Genomic DNA, 14,594 nt, shown 5'->3' on the forward strand with positions numbered 1-14,594 from the left:
CCGATTTTGCCCCGCCTTTGGTGCGCGCGCACGCAAGGCCCTGCCCCCGCTCCCCCCCGCCCCCGCCCAACGAAGTTCTAGGCCTGGCGAGCACCCGCCGCGCAGGCGCACTCTGGCCGTTTGGTCCCTGGTTGCCTTAGTAACCGCTTGGCGGCCTTTGTGCCTAAAACGGGCGTCGCCAACGCTAAAATGGAGCCTTTTAAACCGGAACCCGAGCTCCAACAGTATTACCACCGGTTGCTGAGGCCGCTGTCGCTGTTCCCCAGCACGGTGACGCGCCCACACTCTCAGAAGCGCCTCCTACTGGAGGTCCCGACGCTGCCGTCCCTGCCTGTCTCGCAGCTGACGGTGGCGTCGCTCTGCCGCCAGGTGGCCAAGCGGCTGGCCAGCTGTGGGCTGGAGGAGCGGATGCCTCCTGAGGGCCGACGCCGTTTCACAGAGGTCATCTTGGACGAGCTAAAGTGCAGCTGGCAGGAGCCTCCCACCGAACCTAGTCTGAGCCACCTGGACAACCAGAGGCTGCGGAAGCGGCTCCTGGTCTACGTGCTGCTCAGCTGCGAGCAGCTCTTCTTACGCTACCTGCACCTGCTGAAAACCAGGTCGACCTCCTCGTATGTCTTCACTGAATCAGCCACGCTCACTCGGTTGGCGGCCAACCTCGCCAGGGACTGCACAGCCTTCCTCACCAGCCCCGAGGTCTACCGTGGCCTGCTCACCGACTTCCGTGCCCTGCTGAAAGTAGAGCAGGCCCAGGGCCGCATGTCCAAGCTGCGCCCCTTCAGCCCCCCTGGGACTGTCAGACCAAGTCCTCACAGCGCTCGCTTCGCCCAAGTGCCATGCTCCAACCTCAGCCTGAACTACCTCATTCGGCTCAGTCGCTCGCTAGAGTTTCTCAGAGAGCCTGGACCTGATCCGGTGAAGGAATTGAAGTCCATCCCCCAGCTGAACACGAGAAAACCTCTCCCCTGGCTGCCCGCCATGCAAAAGAAGACAGAAAGCTTCACCTCCTCACAGACTGTGTCACTGCCTGCGTACTCAGTAGCTCTCGCCAGTGGGTCTCCCCCCACCTCCCATTTGCCTCTCTACTCCCAGCTCCAGAAGAGCCAGTCCATGCCCTCTCTGCGTGTGGGCTGGAAGCTAGCAGATGAACTGGGTCTTCCTGCACTCCCCCCTCGTCCCGTAACCCCACTGGTCCTGTTTGCAGATAGCAAACCAGAGCTGGTAGCGGACATAGTGGCTGAGGACCTGAAGCAGATGATGAACAACATGAAATTGGAGTGGACTCACTACTCACCAACAGACTCAGGCATGCCCCCACTCCTGAGGGCCCAGACCCACCACTCAGCTGCAACGCGTCGCGTGGAAGAGCTGCAGAGAATGTTGAACGAGGAAGAAGAAACCTCTGGGCAATGGGGTCCCCAGTCCCCCAAATCCCCTCCACTTTACCCACAGCCAGTGACTGTTACTTTGAAGCTAAGAAATCAGGTTGTGGTCCAGGCAGCTGGTGTACGGGTCTCTGAGAGAAAGTTTTCGGATTCCTTCCATGTTGAGGGGACTGGGGCCCTATACAACCACCTGGCTGGTGAACTGGAACCCAAACTTATCGAGGAAATGGATATTGATCGCTTTGTTGGTAATAGTATCAGGGAGATCTACAAGGAGTTGATGAGCAGTGTCTCTACTGACTACTTCTCTCTTGACCAGGGACCCCTGATTGAGCCTGCAGCCAGTGAAGACTGGTCAATGTTCCTGTCCTCAGCTTTTCTGCGTCAAGAAAAACAGTATAATGTCATCAACCCCAAGCTGGCTGCTCTTCATCCCCAGAGAAGCAACACCTTTCAGTCCAACCCTGAAAGGATGTGCTCCTTCACCTCACTCCAAGCAAGCAAAGGCTGGGCGGGTTCATCACACAAGACCACGGGGATGAACTGGTGGAAAACCAGCTTGTCTGCGGATGACTATTTCAAATACCTCAACAACCAGGAGTCAGATTTCCTCCATGTCATCTTCCAGATGTATGAAGAGGAGATTCCTGTGGAGATCATAGCCCCTGTCAGAGAGTCTCTAAAGATTGAGCACCCACCTCCATTGCTGGAAGATGAAGAGCCAGACTTTGTACCAGGAAAGTGGGATTGGAACACAGTGCTGGGGCATCGCCTAGAAACTAAGAGGACCAACCTCCTGGGAGAACCCCACAAAATCCTCAGCCTGCAGAAGCGTCTGGAGCGGTTGTGGTCCATGCTTGAGGTTCCTGACAAGGACCGCCTGGACATGGCCATCAAGTATAGCTCTAATGCCCGTCTGAGGCAGCTGCCTTCATTGGTGAGTGCCTGGGAGCAGACCCTGCAGCCCATTCAGCTTCGGGAGATGATGCTGGGGAAACTGGAGTGGTTTGAGCGACAGGCCTCTGACCCCAACCGTTTCTTCCAAAAGACTGGCACGGGACTGAGTCGCTTCCTAGAGGAAAATCAGATCCGCCACCATCTACACAGGAAGCTCAATCTAATGGAGGCTCCTTTGGTTTCGCTCCTGAAGGAGGTTGAGTCAATCTTTGGTGAACCAGTGACTTTCAAGGGCCGGCGCTATCTGGACAAGATGAAGCACGACAGAGTGGAAATGCTCTACTGGCTGCAGCAGCGGCAGCGGGTGCACCAGCTGTCCAGGCCCAGAAGGCCTCGCACCAGCAGCCATGTTCGGGAGGCTCAGCAGCCCGCCTTTAACAGCCCCTAGGAATACTCCCAGGCCAAGTGCCTTCAAATCCCTCCCTCACCCTGCAACACCCAGTAGCCCCATCCAGACCTCTTGACTGCTTTGGAAGAAGAAATATCTGGGCACGCATGTTTCAGGAACACTGTGCTTCTGGCTACCAAGGGATTGAGATGAACACTTTATTTTGACAGTGCAGTTGTCATCAAAGAAACCCCAAGACTGGTCTTCCCATTTATGTCAAGCTAAGCACAGTACAGCCAAAGTCTCATATATCAAAAGAGCTGAGACCATTCCTTGGAGTTCATTGTATTGGAAAATATCAGACAGAGGCAAACCATCTCCTTTGGAATACCTTGGCGTTTCTATCATGCTACATTAAATTGGCTGATAGAGATCCAAACCAAAAGGCTCTATGGCATAATGGTTAAGAGCTAGGGCTCTGGAGTTAGATGTGAGTTTAAATCCTGGTGGCAAATGACTTCTCTGCATCTGGACCATCATGTGTCAGGGGAAGTGTTGAGTCTAGGCTGTCACTTCTTCCAATTCTAGCATAAAATTTTTTTTATAGATTGTATTTATTTATTTATTTTTAGAAGGAGGGAAAGGGGGAAAAAGAGGGAGAGGAACATTGATGTGTGACACATCCATCGGTTGTCTCCTGCACGCCCGCAACTGGGGACCTGACCCACAACCCAGGCATGTTTGCGGACCAGGAATCGAACCAGTAGCCTACTGGTTCGCAGGCCAGTGCTCAGTCCACTGAGCCACACCAGGCAGGGTCAGTTCTAGCATAAAACTTTTTATTAAGTTTTTACCAGTTAATACAAGCACGTGGTACAAAGTACACAAAGATATGTCTTGAAAAGTAAGTCTCCTTTTCATCCTTACCTCTAGTACCTCAGTTGCCCTGCCTGTGGGTAACAACTGTTACCGGTTTCTTGTGTATCTTTCCATTACCTAATTCAGCAAATAATTCCTGAGTACCTACTAGATAGTTTACGCTCGGTTTACATCACTGAACAAAAAGTTTCCTACCCTTTGTAGAGTTTACATTCTACTGAAGAGAAGTAGACAACAAATAATAAATGTAGCACCTAAGTGCATTGAATAATAAAATATGAGCAGGTGACAAGTACTGTGGAAAAAAGAAAAAGTAGGTAGGGTAAGAGGAAATAAAAGGTGAAGGATATATTTTTTTGTTTGTTTTTTGTTTTTATAAGTAGACACAAGGATTGAGTTTTTTTTTAATTTAATTTTTATTTTATTTTATTTATCTGTTTTTAGAGAGAGAGGAAAGGAGAAAGAGAGGGAGAGAAACATCAATGTGCAGTTGCCTCTCACGCACCCCCAACTGGGGACCTGACATGCAACCTAGTCATGTGCCCTGACTGGGAATCGAACCAGCGACACTTGGTTCGCAGGCCGATGCCCAGTCCACTGAGCCACAGTAGCCAGGGCAGGATATAGTTTTAATTAGGGTAATTAGTATAGGACTCAGTGGGAAGGTAAGATTTGAGCAAAGGGTTGAAGGAAGGGAGAAGTGAGCCCCATGGACATTTGGCCTGAAAGGCATAAGGAAGATTTCTTTAAAGTCTCCTATTTTTGAAATTATGCAAAGTTTGCATTCTACACCAAAATATGTGCATATTTATTTTAATATAAAAACGATGCTTGAAATTCTTACCTTTGAATTAAACTGCCCCTTGGGCGGACAAGCTATATATTTAGCATTTATATTTTGGCTTCTCTCCTGGAATATTGCTGCATTCTCCCGAAGTTACACATAAACCAGGTGAGAAACTCTACAGCAAGGGTCGGCAAACTGTTTCTGTGGAGGATCAGATAGTAAAATATTTTGGTCTTTGTGAGCAATACAGTCTCTGCCACAAGGCTCATCTTTACTTTTGTTGTATGAAAGCTATTATAGAGAACACATAAGTAAACGGACAGAGTAGTGTTCCAACAAAACTTTATTTCCGCAACAGGCAGCTGGTTGGACTTTGCTAACCAAAGTGCAGCAGCATCGGCCCCTTTAAAAGGCAGACACTCAGGAGGAGTAAGGCAGGGAGCTTGATGCAGTGTGCTGCATAGCGAACGAATTCTGGGACCAGCTTCCCCAAAGTCCCACACCTAAACCCACGGATGGCTGTGCAGTCCCCCCTGCTGATCCTCGTAATGGGGTTGGTGACTGTAATAATAGTGATAACTACTGTTCCTCTGTGCTTTGCTGACTACAAAGTGCTTTTCACGTTCATTCAGCTAAGAATTAGTGGGACATAACTTACCTCTGAAGTGGTGGGGTCAAGCTTTAAACCCAGGTCTGGGGACTTCAACTCCGTGGTCCTGGGTGCTGGCTGTGGTGGGGACCCGGCTCCGTGCCAAGCCTCCGTACAGCCAGAGGCCCCTTGTTCCGTCCCAGCCAACTCAGTGGTGTTGAGAATGAACTGTTTGCCAAGTATCACATTCAGGTGCTCTACGGATACCATTTCATTTACTCCTCACGACGATCTTGCAAAGAAAGAGAAGGCGTTGTTACCTCCCTTTGGGGAAATGGGACTGTAGGACGATCGAATGAAAACTGATTCTCTAAGTTACTGAGGATTTTGTGGAAGCTCTAGTTTTGTGCCTGCCCCAGACCCAGAGGCCCTTAGACAATACTTTCAATGGGCAGGGATGACTGGCTGCAGCCCTTTTGCTACCTGGGCAGGAGCAGAGCCCAAGCCCCTGAAAGACCCCTTATGTTCCAGTAGGGGAGACACCACAGCCACAGAGGTAAAACAAATGGCATGTGAGATGGTGACATGTGGTAAGGGGGGGAACAGAATGGGCAATAGAAAGTTCAGAGAGTGGCAGCTGCAAATGGGCACCCAGAGAGGGAGTAATGAAAAGAGTGGGAAGAGCTGTGGAATATTGGGGAGAAGAACGTCCTAGGCTGGAGATCACGTAAGTGCGAAAGCCCTGCTATGGGTGTGAGCCTGATGGATCTGAGGAGGCCAGCATGGCTGGAGTGCAGCAAACCACATGGCGCTTGCTTGGGAATTAGGTCAGAGAAATAATGGGGTTTTAACAGGCTTTATTTAGTCAGAGACGTGACATTTGGCTGCGTCGTGGGTGACAGGAGGCTGCCAGGCTGGGGGTATGCAAAGCAGGCAGAGGCTGCCACAGTGGGAGCGGGGGTGGGGTGCTTAGGAGGCAGATTTGGTAGCATTTGGTGGTGACTGGAATGAGCGCAGAGAGTCAGGGACACTTCCTGGGTGTCTGGCTTGGGCCTTTGGTAAAAATCCTCATAAAATGGGAGGGAGGAGGCCTTGGTGGGAATGGGGTGCGACAGGGGTGGGGTAGATAGTGAGTTCAGCCTTGAAAAGTTCAAGTTTGAGGTGTCTCAGGGCATCCAAGTGGGGATCTACCTGGATGCAAGTTTTTGTTTATTAGACTCCAAAGAAATTCTGTTAAAGATAGGAATTCTCTTTGAACAGCATATCTATATACACATGTCTTGTGTAGTGGCTCTAATATCACAAATCTGTAATTTCCTAGGCTATTTTTAGCTGGAAATGATCAATCCACGGCTTAAAACATGTACAGGGATGATTCGTTTAAAATTTTACCAAACCTACACTTACTGATGTTTTTTAAAACCTATTAATCAATAAATGCAAAGTTTGCCTTAAATCACTAAGTTAAGCATTGCTATGGACTGAAATCAAGATTGGCAGACAGGAGGCCTGGTAGGGAGGGCTCTCAGGACCAACGCCAGGAAAGAGAGGGAAGCAAGACTAGGCAGAGGGAGAACTTGAGCTGCCATGCTCTCTCAGTGGACCCATAAAAAACTGGAATTGTCTTCTGGAGGGCAGGCCCCATGTAGGACAGGCTTCCCCTGCTAGGGGAGTACTCTAGGAACCCATCTGTATCAGTGCACCAGCTGGCATTGTTGTGAGAGGCTGTGTTAGGCTTCAGTGAATTTTCTTGAAGACTCCTTCAGTGCATTTGCTCATTTCGTGATGGGCGATTTACAAGCGCACCTGCCCACATCATGCTTAGCGTTCAGCAGTTTCTGACCCAAACCAGCATGATCCCCATGCCCCACCCTCCTTATTCACCCAATCTCACCACAAGTGACTTTTTTGTTTGTTTGTTTCCCCAGATGAAAAAAAGCCCTCAAAGGGAAACATTTTGCCGATGTGGAAGAGGTGAAATAAAAAAACGGCAGAAGCTCTAAAAGGCATCCAAATCAAGGAGTTCAAAAACTGTTTTGAGTAGGAAAAAAGTCAATATATTGCATCACATGGAGAGTACTTTGAAGGTGACTGAAGTTTAAACATCTAAGATTAAATATACAATTTTTTATAAATAAATTCCATTTTGGGGGGTCCCTCCTCGTATTCAATTAGTTCCTTGTAGCTGCTGTGTGGAGAATAGATTATTGGACGCAAGAGTGTATCTAGTGAGGTAAGCAATGATGGTGGGTTGGCCCTGAGCGGTGGCCGGGAAAATAGAGAGAAAAGGACGAATTTGGGAAATATCAGGAGATAGAATCCAGAGCCCTTGGAGATGGGTTAGATGTGGGACATGAAAGAAAGAGAAGAATCAAGGACACTTTGGGTCTCTGGGGTAATGTGATGGCATATGCTGAGGTGGGGGAGTCCTGAAGTGTGCTCCTGAAGTGTGCTGGGGATGAAAAAATACGCATAAGTCTGAGATCCAAGAGTTGATGTCAAGTACGTGGTATGAAGCTCAGACGCCAGAGCTCTCCCCTTTTTAATTTTTAGCTGCATGTAAGGGATGTACATAGATTAGGGATGATTTTTGTCCAGTGATGCTTTACTCTTCCCTTTCCCTGCCTTCCTGTCCCAGCGGCTGTGCTTTGGAGGCCAGTGGCTTCCTGGGGGATAAGAGAGCACAGAGAGAGCACTTCTTTTAAGGCTCAGGCACTGGAAAGTACAGGAGGACCAAATCTCAACAGCGCCCCCCAGTGACAGCGAGAAGTCACAACGTCGGTGGACTCCAGACTCCAATTCCCCGCATGCTAGGAAAAGGAGTCAGATCACAGACTCCGTCCTCAGAAGCCAGCCCCGCCACTGGCTCTTTTGGACTAAATAAATTACTGAGGATTCTGGACAATTCAGAGGTGGGAAGAAAAAAGGAGCTTCAAAAGAAAACTGTAACTAGGTGAGGAATAGGAGTGCACTCAAGAAATAAAATGGAGTCACTGTAGTCAAGCTGCTAAATTACTAAAATCAAGAAGGTTGAGGTAAGAGGAAACGATCCTGTTCTTGCTTTAAGTAATCTGGGAATTTAAACTTTTGAATGTTCCAGTCCCGTGGCAATCCCTGGATATACACCAAACCTCCAGATAACCCTCTGGTTATTGCCTGAAGAACTAAGGAAAGAATGTTCACTATCCAGACCATCTAAAAACCAGTATCCAGACCACTGGTCATCTAGAGGATTCCCATCTTCTACTAATCCAGAGGCTAGTATTGCAAGACAGTTTCTTCTCAAGAATGTACTTTTTACCATAAGAACTCAGCTTCTCTTTCTTCTCTGGAACACTCTGGGTATTACCTAGCTGTGTTTCCAGGTTGCGAACTCTAAGACCTTTGAATGAATCTTTCTCTGGCTGTCTCTTGTAAGAGAGACAAGAGGGGCCTCAGAGACCTTAAAATCGGGAGGGCACCAGCAAGAAGAGATCAGCATCTGCTGGAATTCCTCAGGCCTCAGCTGGGAGCTCAGAGCTGGCTCTGGTCTGGCTCCATCACTCATTTCTGAGTAGCTGGAAAGTCAATTCACCTCTCTAGATCCCTGCTGCTGTAAAAAGTCAGGTTTGGACTAGATGATTTTAATCTGTTTTCCCCACTCTCCAAGCCCAAACTAACTCTCTGTGATTCCCGCAGTTCCATTACTCTCTCTTCCCTGTTTCCTCTCCCTCAGCTTGAAACATCATGCAGGAAAAAATTTTTTCTCGTCTACCTCTCCACTAGACTGTGAGCTCAGGTAGACAGCACTATGCCTAATGTAACTTTTTATGCCACTGTTACCCAACTCAGGGATGCTCTGTTCAAGGAGATGTGATTGTCGGTTGTCACAAGATAGTTTTACTTACTTGCAGCAAGTAAAGAAGACAGGATTCACACCCAAAGCTCCGTGTGCCTGGAAGAGAGGCTTAGCCATTGCTTACATTCACTATTTGGTCAATTACTGGTAGAATTTTTTGGTTACACTTTCTGGATTGATTTCCTGTCAAGTTCATCCTGTTTACAGCTGGTCTGCAAAGTACTGTGCTACATTTCAATATGTAGCAAGAATAGCATTTAGTAAGAATGACCCCGGCCTTGAGAACCTTGCCCTATTTAACACTTCCTCTTGCTAGGTACTGAGAACCGAATGCTTGCTTGGTTGCGTTTCACCCTCCCAACAGCCCGAGGAACTGCCAGTCCACAGATTACCTGTCATTTTGCTGATGAGAAGAGGGGCCTCAAGGAGGAATCAAGCTGTGAATCCAGGTTCTGAGGCCAGCTCCCTGGGTTCAAGACCAGCTCCATCACTTAAGTATCTATTGTTTGGTAAACCACTTAATCTCTCAAAGCCTCTATTTCCTTAATTATTAAATTGAGATCCCATCGACTTCACAGGATTGCTACGATGATTACATGTTAACAGATAATAAGCATGCAATAAACGTTAGTTATTTTTATTCTCAGACCAGCTCCAAAGACCTAAGAGGATTACTCGCAGGCTGGGGTTCGAGCCACGCGCTCGCAAACACTGATTGCACAAGGTCAGCTAATCCCCGGGCGCTGCAGCCTAGACTCCTGCGAAGCAAGCGCGCCCCACGTGCCTGGCGTAAACAATTGAGCGCGCAGGCGCTCCTGGCGGACGCCCATTGGAGGGCGACACCCAGAAGCGGGGGCGGGACCCAGGCCCCTCAGCCAACGAGCTGCTCCGCCCCAGCCTCGGGTCAGAGCAGTCGGTGCGTTCAGGCCGCCGGCTGTAGCCCCGTGATGGCTTCCTGGGTGCCCCTGCTGTCATTGCTGGGGCTGCTCCCGGGCGCTGCCTCCGCGCCGCCCCGCCGAGCTGCCGGCGCCCAGCCCTGGGAGCTCGCATCCCCCGAGCTGCTACGGCCGGCTCGCTTCGCTCTGGAAATGTACAACCGCGGCCGGGTTGCCGGGGCGCGGGCCGTGCTGGGGACAGCGAGCGGTCGCGTCCGCCGAGTGAGGACAGCGGGGGCGGGGGCGCGGGACCCTAATCCGAGGGATTGGAACTTTGGCCTAGACTTAGGGTGGGACACCTCTGGTGATTGGGAAGGGGGAGGGGGCTCGGTGGGGCTGCGGGACCAATGAAGAACGGGCTGAGAAGGGAGTAGCTGTGCCCGCCTCACCATCCCACTCCCCCCTCCAACCAGGCGGGCCGGGAGTCGCTGTACTCCTTGAAGGCGACTCTGGAGGAGCCGTCCTGCGACGATCCCATGATGTGCCAGCTCCCTAAGAAAACCCTGGTGAGTAATGGGGCTTCCTCAATTCCCTGCCCCCAGGCTGAGTCTGGGAAGATGGGTCACGCCGAAAGGAAGGGATCAGAGGCAACAGCTACCCAGAATCAGAGACTATGTTATAAAAAGGAGGGTGCCCAGGTGCTGGGGGTGCCTCTCCACTGTGGAAGTGATTGCCTTCGGGGTGATCCTTATCTGAGGAGCCTCCAGCACCTCTAGCCAAGGGCCCCCAGACTGGCTTCCTGCTCTCCCTCCAGCTCTGCACCTTTGAAGTCCTGGATGTGCTAGGAAAACACACGCTGCTGAGGCAGGACTGTGGCCCTGTGGATACCAAGACTACAGGTGCTGGGATAGCCCAAGGATGCTGGGATAGCCCGAATCAGACTTCATTCAGGGTTCAGCCTTGATTTCTGTGTTCCAACCCTATCCAGGTGACGAAAACGAGACTTTCAGTTCATTTTTCCCACTGTTGAACAAGGCTGCCCTGCCCCAGGTGAGGAGCCCTTCTCCCCGGGGAGCTGGCGGCTGCCTTATTTCCCTTCTCTTCCCCTCACCCTGACCTGGGGCCCCCTGGTCGGTCTGAGAAGGACTCCTTGTAAAGACCCTTTTGTCTTTCCAGAACTTTTCTGTGGAAATGGTTTCACTCTTCAAGCACTTTGTCACCACCTATAACCGGACATATGAGACAGAGGAGGGTGAGGACCCAGCCTGAGCTGTAACTGTCCCAATCAGATCAGGCCTTCCCCCAACTTGGCACCTTTGTCTTGGGAGGGGAAGGACAGAAGAGGCAGTGCACCCTTTCAAGGACCACACAGTCCCCAAGCTCTTGCCCAGACACCCAGGACTAGGCAGCCACCGTAGGGACCTGGCCCCTTCTCTCATCTAATTTTTCTGGTCAGAAGCCATGGTTCTCCATCATTCTGGGTAGCGTGAGATGGGGCAAAGGCCAGATTTTGTCTGCTGGAGACATTCCTGGCATGGTGGCTTTTTCCTATGACTCCCTATCTGGGGGTGTTCTTTGGAGCCCATTCAAGTTTTTCCTTCACACTTGGGAAGTCATCATCCCAGTTTGGCCCCAAAAGTTCATCACACCTTCCACTCATCACTTATAGGTCTGGTCCCCCACCCCTACCTGCCCACCTCCTTGAGCTTACAGGGCCACCCTGCTCCCCAGGGAAACCTCTGCCTGTTAGCCCCGAGCACCCCTCCTTTTATAATCTGCCTGTGATCTGAGCCTCTCCCCTACTGTTCATTGGCCCTCAGAAGCCCAGTGGCGCATGTCTGTCTTTATCAATAATATGGTGCGAGCTCAGAAGATCCAGGCCCTGGACCGTGGCACAGCTCAGTACGGAGTCACCAAGTTCAGTGACCTCACAGGTAGGGGTGGTGACCAGAGCCCTCATGGCACCTGGAAGAGATAGGGCCTGTTCCCAAGGCCCTAATCAGGGCTGGCTTAGAAAACTCCCCCATGCCTTTCCCCTGCCCACCTCTGCCCAGAGGATGAGTTCCGCACCATCTACCTGAATCCCCTCCTGAAAGAGGACCCTGGCAAGAAGATGCGCCTAGCCAAGCCTGTTGATGACCCTGCCCCACCTGAGTGGGACTGGAGGAACAAGGGGGCTGTCACCGAAGTCAAGAACCAGGTTGGACCCCTCAAAAGTGAGGGTGGGCCGTGAGGATTGCCTTGGAGTGGGGAAGGGACCCAGCCCTGACTCTGCCTGTCTCTTGTAGGGCATGTGTGGCTCCTGCTGGGCCTTCTCAGTTACAGGCAACGTGGAGGGCCAGTGGTTCCTGAAACAGGGGGACCTGCTCTCCCTCTCTGAGCAGGGTGAGCATCCCGCTCTATCCCCCTGTCTCCAGCCCAGTCCCTCCTGAGGGCTCCTTGGAACTGGCCTTCTGTCTCCTAGAGCTCGTGGACTGCGACACACTGGACAAGGCCTGCATGGGTGGCTTGCCCTCCAACGCCTACTCAGCCATAAAGACTCTGGGTATGTGTTCATGGGGTCAGCAGGGGCAGTGGGAGTCACGTGTCCCTCCACAGGAAGTCACTTTGTGAGCGGGGGAGACATGAGCGTGGGAGTCACGTGAACTGGGCTTAAGGCTTCGTGCTGACCCTTCTGGTTGGAGTCCTTGGGCAAGTCAGGTCTTTCAGGGCCAACGTTGCCTCGTCTCTGAAACAAGACTCATGCCCACCTTGTAGGATTGTCTTGAGTATCAAGTGAGGAAACATGTCAAGTTCCTGGCACAGAACAGGGTCTTGGTATTTTTGCCGCTTGGAGGTCTGTATTTCTAGATGCTGCTAACCCAGGTAGCAACACAACCCACCCTTGAGGGGCGGTGTTGACTTAGACTGGCAATTCAGTTAAGCAGTGGGCTGCAGTGGTAGAAGGGTGAAGGGCTGACGGACGGAGTTGGCTGTACAGAGACTGGTCTGGGAGCTTGGCGGGGTTGGGACCAGACTGGGAGCCACACGTGCCTGGGCAGAGTCAGGGCTGGGTCTGGCAGAGCAGGACAAGCAAGCCAAGGTCAAGAGTCCTAGGAAAGCAGGGACAAGCAGGGAGTCATAAGTTGGGAGCTGACTTCCATCTCGGCTGAGGCTCTTCTTCAGAGAAGAAGGGCTCCGGCCTGGGGTGGATGAGGAACGTGAGGCCTCGTGGACAAGGGGCTTAGCGCAGCCTCTGCCTAGAAGATGAGGGCATGGTAAAGAGGGTCCCCCTTTTCTCTACTCCCCCATCTACCCCCCCACCACTCCCCAGGAGGGCTGGAGACAGAGGATGATTACAGCTACCATGGCCACTTGGAGACCTGCAGCTTCTCTACAGAGAAGGTCAAGGTTTACATCAATGACTCGGTGGAGCTAAGCAAGGATGAACAAAGTGAGTGAGGGAGGGGGGTGGGGACAGGCCACGTGGGCCTGGGGCCTGGGTGCCCTTGACGCTGCCCCTCCCCTGTCTCAGAGCTGGCGGCCTGGCTGGCCAAGAAGGGCCCCATCTCCATCGCCATCAATGCCTTTGGCATGCAGGTAAGGCCCCAGCCCCGCTGTTTCTGCTCCGTTTCTTGCTGACTGCACCCCAACTTCTCCTTGGAGTTGGCCCCCTACTGCTCATTCTCCCTCCCCAGTTCTACCGCCGTGGGATCTCCCGCCCGCTGAGGCTTCTCTGCAGCCCGTGGTTCATTGACCATGCTGTGCTGCTCGTGGGCTATGGCAACCGTGAGTTTGGCTGACTTCCTCCCTGCCCATCCACGCCAGGCCACAGGCAGAGGTCGAACCACAGCATCTCAGGACCTCTAGGGGGGAAATCTGGGAAAAGCCTGGGAACCCTGTCCTTAACCCTGGCTCCCACTCTGGGCCAGGTGGGATCATCCATCTGTCTGTGGATAGGAAAGCTGAGGTGGTAGGAGGTTGAACCGTATGGGTGGATAACCTGCCAGAGGGTGTGGGTAGGTGCCCTTCGCAAACCCCAGAGCCCCACCAGGTCTCCAGGAGGGTGGTGGGTGGGCCTGTCTTTTTTTCTGCTCTCTTCCTAGTACCTGTCACACAGTAGGCCCACAGCAGATATTTGAAGAGTGCAGAGTGCTTGGGGCCCTGACTCCCTGCACTCCCCACTGCTTCCCAGGCTCTGATGTTCCCTTCTGGGCCATCAAGAACAGCTGGGGCACTGACTGGGGTGAGGAGGTAAGTCTTGCTGGCTTCGCCCCTGGCCCTCCACCCTGCCCTAGTGCCCTCCCAACCCCCCTCCCCTCTCTCCCAGGGCTACTACTACTTGCATCGGGGGTCCAGGGCCTGTGGTGTGAACATCATGGCCAGTTCAGCGGTGGTGGACTGAGGAGCACCAGCTCAGGACCTGGTGCTGACCAGAGCAGCCCCTCGCCCAGCCTGACCTGCATGTCCAGGCCCCTCTCCAGGAGGCACAGCTGGCTGAGGGATGGGCGCGGGGTACCTCAGGGTGAGCAAAGGGTACTGGGCTAGGGGTACAGCCCCTACCCCCCTCCACCCCACTCCCACTCTGAGGTTCCACAGCTGCACCTCTGTGGAGTTGTGGTAGCTGGGAGGGTCTTGGGGTGAAGGATGATGTCTTGGCAGCTGAAGCTGGGACAGGAACCCTGGGCTTGGGAAAGGAACAGGTGGGAAGCAGATATTCTGGTCTTAAATCCAGCTTGTCCTCAGCAGGCTCTGGTTTCCTGCCCAAGCTTTCTGCTGTCTGATTCTATAAATTCTGGTCCCCCTAGACCTAGGGACAGTGTTCCCTTCCACGGATAGACAAACTGTTGTAACCACCCTCTTCTGACAGCAATAAAGAGGTGTCCTCAACTCCAGTGTGGTGTGGATGGATGCTCGGTCCCTGAGGGAAAGTAGGGCTGGTGGGAACTTCCGCAGCGCTAAGGTCAGGCAGCTGGT

At 52.2% G+C, this 14,594-nt stretch overlaps 2 protein-coding genes across 2 annotated transcripts; both read left to right on the forward strand.

Annotated features, from left to right (window-relative positions):
• Positions 1–189: 189 nt before the first annotated feature.
• Positions 190–2,806, forward strand: CCDC87 (coiled-coil domain containing 87). Its single transcript, XM_090291836.1, is given in 2 exon segments — positions 190–2,658; positions 2,660–2,806. Coding segments are annotated over 2 exon segments (2,616 nt in total).
• A 6,851-nt stretch (positions 2,807–9,657) lies between these two features.
• Positions 9,658–14,512, forward strand: CTSF (cathepsin F). The gene is made up of 14 exons (XM_090258014.1): positions 9,658–9,920; positions 10,112–10,204; positions 10,453–10,537; positions 10,627–10,688; positions 10,815–10,890; positions 11,459–11,572; positions 11,693–11,838; positions 11,927–12,023; positions 12,103–12,183; positions 12,952–13,071; positions 13,153–13,217; positions 13,316–13,406; positions 13,813–13,871; positions 13,948–14,512. The coding sequence occupies exons 1-14, from the start codon at positions 9,711–9,713 to the stop codon at positions 14,020–14,022; spliced, it is 1,374 nt and encodes a 457-aa protein (XP_090114140.1). The 5' UTR covers positions 9,658–9,710; the 3' UTR covers positions 14,023–14,512.
• The last annotated feature ends 82 nt before the right edge of the window (positions 14,513–14,594 follow it).

Source organism: Furipterus horrens, unplaced genomic scaffold, assembly GCF_987537825.1.
Source record: "Furipterus horrens unplaced genomic scaffold, mFurHor1.1.pri manual_scaffold_2, whole genome shotgun sequence".
Classification (NCBI taxonomy): Eukaryota; Metazoa; Chordata; class Mammalia; order Chiroptera; family Furipteridae; genus Furipterus; species Furipterus horrens.

Bases quoted from the DNA above. Each gene is read 5' to 3' on its own strand.
- CTSF (XM_090258014.1), top strand. From the start codon at position 9,711: ATGGCTTCCTGGGTGCCCCTGCTGTCATTGCTGGGGCTGCTCCCGGGC. The intron at 10,205-10,452 runs GTGAGTAATGGG...CTCTCCCTCCAG, and splicing joins AGCTCCCTAAGAAAACCCTG to CTCTGCACCTTTGAAGTCCT. The intron at 12,024-12,102 runs GTGAGCATCCCG...TCTGTCTCCTAG, and splicing joins GCTCTCCCTCTCTGAGCAGG to AGCTCGTGGACTGCGACACA.